We start from the raw sequence: 7,500 nt of genomic DNA, 5'->3' as shown, positions 1-7,500 counted from the left end.
TTATTAAAATAAAATAATAAATAGTAAACATTAATAAAATAAACATTCAACTTAGTAGTGCAATTCTGACGTATCAATGTTAATAATAATAATAATAATAATAATAATAACAAAAACAAAAACTTGCAGTGCACCTTTGACATGTCAGACTAAGAAAATAATATTAAATCAAAACAAACATTTATCACAGTAGTGCAACTTTGAAAGGTCATCCTAAACAATAACAATTAAAAACTTGACCATAAACAAGGTAAACTTAACATTATTTACAGTGTGTATAGCGTGTATATTATTTACAGTGTGTATATAAAATGTGACATTTTTAAGGAGCTGGAGGATTGTCAACATAATAAATAGTAAACATTAATAAAATAAACATTCAACATAGTAGTGCAATTCTGACGTATCAATGTTAATAATAATAATAACAAAAACAAAAATTTGCAGTGCACCTTTGACATGTCAGACTAAATTTTTTTTAAAAATCAAAACAAACATTTATCACAGTAGTGCAACTTTGAAAGGTCATCCTAAACAATAACAATTAAAAACTTGACCATAAACAAGGTAAACTTAACATTATTTACAGTGTGTATAGCGTGTGTATTATTTACAGTGTGTATATAAAATGTGAAATTTTTAAGGAGCTGGAGGATTGTCATTTCCTGTTTTTTTTTTCCCATAACCACGTCCCTCCAGCACAGCCCTCCATTCAGCATATGACTGAGTCTCAGTCTCTTTGCAGTACCAGTTGCCAAAGTACTGAAGATGTGATGGTGGCTTTCTCTCTTTGTTGCACTTTCTACAAAGAATAACATCTGTCTTCCTCACATATTTGCGTGTGACAGTTCCAGTGTCCTCCCTCATCTGTTTTCTCTTCCTGTACTGCTGAGTGGAGTAAGGTACAGCTTGACTGGATGTTTGTGTCTGAGCTGATGGTGGCATAGCAGAAGGTAAAGGTACGTTAAAGAACACCACCTGTGAAGTTCCAGGCACTGAAGATGATGTATCTACAACTGTCGGAAGCTGCAGGGAGGGCAAAATGAAAGGCAGAGAGACGGGTATTGCTGGTGCAATGATAGGGAGTCTTTGATGTGATGGTGGTGCCTGGGTGATGGCTGGAGGTTGTGACCTCCTCTTGAGTTTTGCCTCCCCAGCAGTGTTTCTTGGCAGGACAAAAAGGTGAGGCTCAGCCAAGCTCCCTGAAAATAGGGTCGGCCCTTTCTGCAAAGCCGCAGGAAGCTTCTCAGGTCCAGCCATGGGTGCATCTGGGAAATTGATACCCTGCTTTGTAACCCCCACATCTTGTGACTTGTCACGCTTGGAGAACCTGGAAAAACATAAAACAACCAGTATTAATAAACATTTAAACAAAAATAAAAAAGTGCTGTGATCATTTACTGTTTAATCACGACTATAATGCAACAGCATTACACAGCTGATATCATATAGCAATTGATCACACCCTAGTGTCATGTTGCTTTTGTAAAATGACTACTTTAATTGAAATTAACATTGGATTATGGATTCTTACAGTCTGTTAAAGACCATGTCGTAAGCAATAAATCATATCTTTCATAATAGAAAAGTAAACAGAAGTTGGACTCTTGTTGATTTGTTTCTAGACCCATCAAAGCACCCACAGTTACATTCAGTCAACTGTGTCAATTACTTAAAGCAGCTGAGGGCTATACAGAGGGTTCATGTTTTGGTATAGCGGTTACAATGCTAATTTACTCACCAGTCTGAGATTGTTGAAGCGTTCATCTGTGGAAGCTGGATGGTGGTTTCTCTCATCACCCTATCATTGGTGAGGATGCACTCTCGGATATGTCTGTAGACCCGTGCAATCATTGTGAAGCGGGTGACCCTCTCTCCATTAACACGCACCGCGTTTTGGTAGAGAGCACAGAGCCTTATGAAGATGCCCTCCACCACTCTGTTGCAGTCAGGCCTCTGTGCAGGACTATGAGGCCCAATGAAACACCTACAAATTACAGAAGAATACATATTATTAATGTAAGATTGTTTTCAGTGTGTGAACTTTTCTCTGTTGAGTTTATTGTTCTATTCTGTCAGATTTGCTTTGTGTTGTCTAGATGTTAATTTTTTATATCTGTGCAGAGTTATGTTGTCTTGTTTGTTTACTGGGTCATTGTTGAAATATCATATCAATAAATTAGGTATCTACTGTTTTACTGTGTTGTGGCATTATCACAGCTTTAGACAAAAAGTGTCTTAAACTGTTGTTAAACACAGAGATTATTTTTGTGATAATCCAAAAGTCTATGAGAAAAATAAACTGGCTTTTTTGAGAGGGTCAGCCAACAAAAATATGTCATTCCTGTGGCACTCTATAATGACCCCGGTCTGCGTTTTTTCAACGATGTATGGTTAGAACTGTGTCCATAGGAATGTAACTTACATAACATAAAATCAGCATTAAACGTAAATCACAACTAACAATTTTTGTTATATCCAGGCCAAGTATGAATTTAAGAGGCTGCAGGAAGATAAGCTAGTCATAATTCGTCAGGATTTACAAAATATATATCTTTTTATAAAAATCAAAACCCTCAAACAAATCAAAACCCTGTATTTGCTAAATTTAGCATACCTTCTGGTGCTCTCCACACCTGGTGCCACATTCTTCTTACTGGCCCTGAATCGTCCCTGTTTTAGGTTGGTTTGGTGACGTGGCGAGTAAGTGGTCTTTTTCTTATCAAACTCCCCCAATGCCTGCCATAGGTTGATGATTTGTTCAGACTCTTCTCCAGTTAAGGCCAGACGGTGTTCTCTAAGGTTGAACAAATACTCTGCCAAGTCCTGCACAGCTCCATAACCTTCAATATTATCGGGTCCAACACAATCCTAAAATGAAAGATCATTTAGCAACTTTTGAAAGCACCAATGAATACAAATATTCACATGAAAGCACAGCCAACATAACCCAGATTTTGTTTGCATACATGTATATGTACATTAAAAAAGAAACCGTGCCCTTACATCATGCGAAGGGTTCTCTTCAGATGTTGGAAGGTCAGTTTCTGTGGACCCTTGGTTACCTGGGGCTACATGAAAAAGGTAAATATTTAGTTTACATTTGTATTTATCTTTCAATATGACAAATATTCATTTAGAGTCATTTAGAGTTAGTGTGACAACAAACAACTCTCAATAAAAATACTTTGGTAAAACTCACAGCTATGTGCGCCAGGAGATAGTGCTGGCTGAGTGTGCAGTGAGCTGGAAACAGAAGATGTGACTGGTATTGGAGGGACCACAGACAGTGATGACGTAGAGCTGGTGACAGGAGATCTCACTGGTGACACATACAGTGATGACTTGGGTCTGGTTGCCGGAGGGGTTGAAGATGATGCTGCAGACACTGATGCTTGTGAAGCAGCAGAAGGTATCCGCTCTGTGTCAAAGGTGGGGACAGTGATGTCTTGAAACTCCTCAAGTTCATCATAAGCTTCCTCCACCTCTATAGCAACCTCAGTGGTCTCAGACTCTTCAATGGCCAACCTGTAGTCCTGCAGAACTTTACCAGTTTGTTGGTAAAGATACTCTACTCCGATAAGTTCACCTTTAAAATATTAAAACAATGACAATTAGATAATATACCAGAATATTATATTATTACTCTTTATTATAACACTGTTTGTGTTTGTGTGTGTGTGTGTGTGTGTGTGTGTGTGTGTAATTGTCACCAAAAACAACAAACAGTTATCTACCAGTGTACTTTCTTGGCCCAACATAAGGGCTGATTTTCATGCCCATGACCTCCTCTGCAAGAATATTGGCAGCATGACGGAGAAGATGACTATAGGAATGTGGCTGCTGCTCATCAGTTGTTGCTGCCACAGCCCGGTCCTCATTCCACCTTGCAAGTCCATCCAAAAGATACGCCTGAAAAAAGGTGTCACTTGCCAGCGTGCCTGTACATTAAAAAAATCATATAAATACATAAATAACTGTTCTTGCTATTCTCATAATTATTTCAATATATAATTAAGTAAAATCTTATTAAAAAAATTCTGTGACTAAAATTACTTACCTGGGATGAATCTGTTGAGGTGCAGATGAAAAGACTCCAGCGAAGTAGAACCTCTGGCACAGCGGTAAGTTGGCAGACGATGCCCTCCCTTCATTAAAGTGCCCGTCTGCATGTAGAGCTGCACACCTTGAGGATCCTGGATGCAGGCCACATGCTTTCGCTGGGACTTTATGACCTCAGTCATCCGGGCTGAGTTTATTAAAGGGACTCCCAGAGTGTCACGACCAGCATCTCCTTCAAAGGCCTGAATGAGGCTCTCAATCATCGTCAGGGTCTCCTTGGTCCCACGAGTGGTTCTCCTGCAATGTAGGGCTAGCTCGCTACGGCTGATACGGCGCAGTACATCAGCTTCAGATGATGGTCTCCAGTCAGCTTCTAGCTCTGCACGCTTTGCCATCTTCAGGGCCGTCAGGTCGTCCTGGTCCCACATGAAAATACAGTGGCTGAGGCGACTCATAAATGTGGCATATAACGGGTGACAGTCGGTGGTGCAACCCACAGAAAATCTCCGCATAAAGTGCCATATATCCACCCGGATGGTCATTTGCTACCACTCTTCAAACATACTCCTCAGAAGAGTGTTGCCACAGCTGTCTCGGTCCACATACAGGACCTCGGGAGGTGCTACCCCAGCCACTCTGTATCTCCGAATGAGGCCTTCAATCATTGGCCCAAGACCAAAACCCTCACTTGCTGTGAGCACGGACATGATCACCTGTCCATGCTCATTTCCAACATTGGTTGCCCAGGCAGCGGTGCCATAGCTGGGTCCTGCTAGTTTTCTGGCTACTTTTTTTGTGGAATCCATTTTTAAGATCCGACCATATTGTGATGTTATAGCGGCCTTGATCTCATCCAGCCGTTGCAGGACATCCTGGGCATAGACCTGCATCAGCCACCGGTGCTTAGGGACAGAAGGCATTGGAGGAAGCGGTTCAAATGTCACAGGCAGTATCAGGCTTGATGTGACAGCACTGGCAATCCCCTTGCAATCTGTAAGATATTGGACTGTTTTTTGCAACCAGACCTCAGCATGACGCTCCTGCAGCTTGCGCTGGATCTGGCTGCTGCTGTTTCCCAGGCCTCGTTGACGCATCAAACATACTACCTGAAAGTCACATGCAAGTTTTGAGGTTAGAATGCAGGGGAACTGCACTCTGTGGCCAATGTCGAGTTGGGAGACGATATCATGGCTCCAGCTGATGACCTTTCTCTTACATCTTCGGCAGGCCAGGTACTCAGATGCCACAAAGTACACACTATTCAAAGCAATCACGACCCTGATCTTTTGATGCAGGCCAGCTGAGGTCAGAAGGTCTTTCTGACAGTCTGGATGTGGACAGGTCAGCTTCAATTGCCACAGCTTTCGTGGCATCCAGAGCAGCAGAGGATGGCCAAAGTAATTCTCCAAGGAAGGAGCACTACTGGTCTTCAGTGGTACCGGTGGAGGATACCACCAAAGTTTGTCCACCCTGTTATAGATCAGCTCAGGACGGCCTGGTGCAGCCCACCTGAACAGGGCCTTGGATATCCACCTTTGGTCTACTTCAGGCAGGGTGTGTATCCATCCAGCTGGAAGACAGACTCGTTTTGCTGGAAAAAAAACATAAACACTAATTCACATTGTTACACCAACAAGGCTTCAATTAAGCCTAGAGTTTGACAGACAGTTTAGAGCTAATCCAGGGTTTGTTGATCTTAGTTTAATTTAAATTTGACTTGTGTTGCACTACTTCAATTTAAACACAGATTAACAAATCTTAGATTAAAACCTTAACTACACCCTTCATCTGTGATTTATTTTGTCCGCCATGATGAATTTGCTGTAATTAAACAGCAACAATGTTGACGTTGTCATTCAAAAGAAAATAAACAGTTTATGCAGGCAAAGGTAAAGTCATTTTTGTATTATAAATCACTACCTACATGCATCGGAAATCTAAAGGGTTGATTCAAAATAATAACATTTGACAATCTATTAAAACAGTCTATTGTATTGATTAATGGAGCAATGTGGCAGGAAACAAGCTCAGATATTGTGATATAATGCTGTGCCAGCGGATTTGTCATGCATAATCTAGGTTTAATGTAAAATTTAAACCTGGATCAAAATGATAATTTAAATGTAACCCTGTTTATTTTTAAACAAGATTAAATGTTTGGGCCTAATCCTTGTCGGTGCAACCCACCCATTGTTTTACTTTACTTTATTATGCCTGTAAAGGAAACTTGAATATTTTGTTATATGTTTTAAATAAGTATAAACGTACATGCCACATGTGCCTCCTCAAACATAGTTGCCTCTGCCAGCAGTGTGCTGTCATCTATCTCAGTGGACACAGAGGGGTGGGTTAGGGTGGCTGAGGGCCCTGCGGTGGCTTCAATGGACACAGTCGGGTCGGTGAGGGTGGCTGTGGGCCCTGTGGCTCCCTCAATGGACACAGTTGGATGGGTGAGGGTGGCAGAGGGTCGTGCACGTGCCTGGGCCAAAGCTACAAAACAAAACAAGGGACAATTAAACATGACTTCTGAACAGCAACAAATACTAAAAACAAACCAAGTATTTTACACATAAATGTTTGCTTACAAGGTGTGGTTTTGATGGGGGAAACCATCCTTTTTATGGTCTTGGTCAGGGTTCTTTGGTCAGGCAACTTCCCAACCAAGAGGGAGCGTAGAGAGGCAGTGGAAGCATGGGTGGTGGCAGCGTGCTGGGTGGGTGCAGCGTGCTGGGTAGGTGCAGCGTGCTGGGTGGGTGCAGCGTGCTGGGTAGGTGCAGCGTGCTGGGTGGGTGCAGCATGCTGGGTGGGTGCTGCGGGCGGGGGGGGTGCAGCGTGGGGGGTGGGTGCAGCGTGCTGGGTGGGTGCAGCTTGCTGAGTAGGGGCATCGTGCTTGGAAGCTTTTGCATAATTTTGCTCTTCCTTCATAGCAATGGCAATTTTGCCAGAAGGAAAGAGCTCAATATACTCCCTGAAACTCCCCTTGTTGTGGGCATGTTCTTGAGAGTCTTTGCTGCCTCCTGTGGGGTCCCTCTTCATAGATGCAACCAGGTAAGCAGCATACCCTAGTGCATTTTCTGCAACCCACCTGAATGTTTGCCCACGAAAGATACCAAACTGGATTTCAAAGAAACCCAGCAGGTGCTTTCTGTTAGCTGGATCTCCATGGTGCTGACTTAAGCTTTTCTTGGCCTTGTCCAGCACAGCCTCCGGGGACAGGGGTCTTGTGTAAGGCTTTCCTTTGTTGGCTTCCTTCACCTTTGCTGCTTCCAGTGTGTCCGAAAGATTCAGGCTGCCATCAGCCCGTCTCCTGAAGCGAGGCTCCATCTGAATTAAAAAATGAAGATATAAATATTACAGAGAAAAAGAAAACACATTTGGTAATCCAGCTGTGTAAATTACATTACTATATGGGCAATTCCTTACAAATGCTAACTTTAC

At 42.3% G+C, this 7,500-nt stretch overlaps 2 protein-coding genes across 2 annotated transcripts in view; both read right to left on the bottom strand.

The window, feature by feature from the left end:
* Positions 1-4,582, bottom strand: part of LOC129448187 (uncharacterized) — a 4,689-nt gene extending 107 nt beyond the window's left edge. Inside the window, exons 1-7 of the mRNA XM_073863133.1 lie at positions 4,061-4,582; positions 3,738-3,941; positions 3,203-3,589; positions 3,007-3,071; positions 2,618-2,871; positions 1,742-1,987; positions 1-1,330 (exon numbers count right to left, since the gene is read on the bottom strand). The exon at positions 1-1,330 is cut by the window's left edge and continues 107 nt beyond it. Coding sequence (XP_073719234.1) covers positions 640-1,330; positions 1,742-1,987; positions 2,618-2,871; positions 3,007-3,071; positions 3,203-3,589; positions 3,738-3,941; positions 4,061-4,574 — 2,361 coding nt within the window. The 5' untranslated portion in view covers positions 4,575-4,582 and the 3' untranslated portion in view covers positions 1-639. The remainder of the gene's footprint in view (positions 1,331-1,741; positions 1,988-2,617; positions 2,872-3,006; positions 3,072-3,202; positions 3,590-3,737; positions 3,942-4,060) is intronic.
* Positions 4,583-4,607: 25 nt separating this feature from the next.
* Positions 4,608-7,098, bottom strand: LOC141361573 (uncharacterized). Its single transcript, XM_073863086.1, has 3 exons — positions 6,648-7,098; positions 6,331-6,552; positions 4,608-5,653 (listed from the first exon to the last, which is right to left on the bottom strand). Exons 1-3 carry the CDS (start codon positions 7,096-7,098, stop codon positions 4,608-4,610), a joined length of 1,719 nt encoding a protein of 572 aa, XP_073719187.1.
* Between the last annotated feature and the right edge of the window lie 402 nt (positions 7,099-7,500).

The sequence above is a fragment of the Misgurnus anguillicaudatus genome, chromosome 24 (assembly GCF_027580225.2).
Source record: "Misgurnus anguillicaudatus chromosome 24, ASM2758022v2, whole genome shotgun sequence".
Taxonomy (NCBI): domain Eukaryota; kingdom Metazoa; phylum Chordata; class Actinopteri; order Cypriniformes; family Cobitidae; genus Misgurnus; species Misgurnus anguillicaudatus.
Note: the sequence above shows the minus strand (reverse complement) of the source record. Positions and strands in the feature narration are given on the sequence as shown.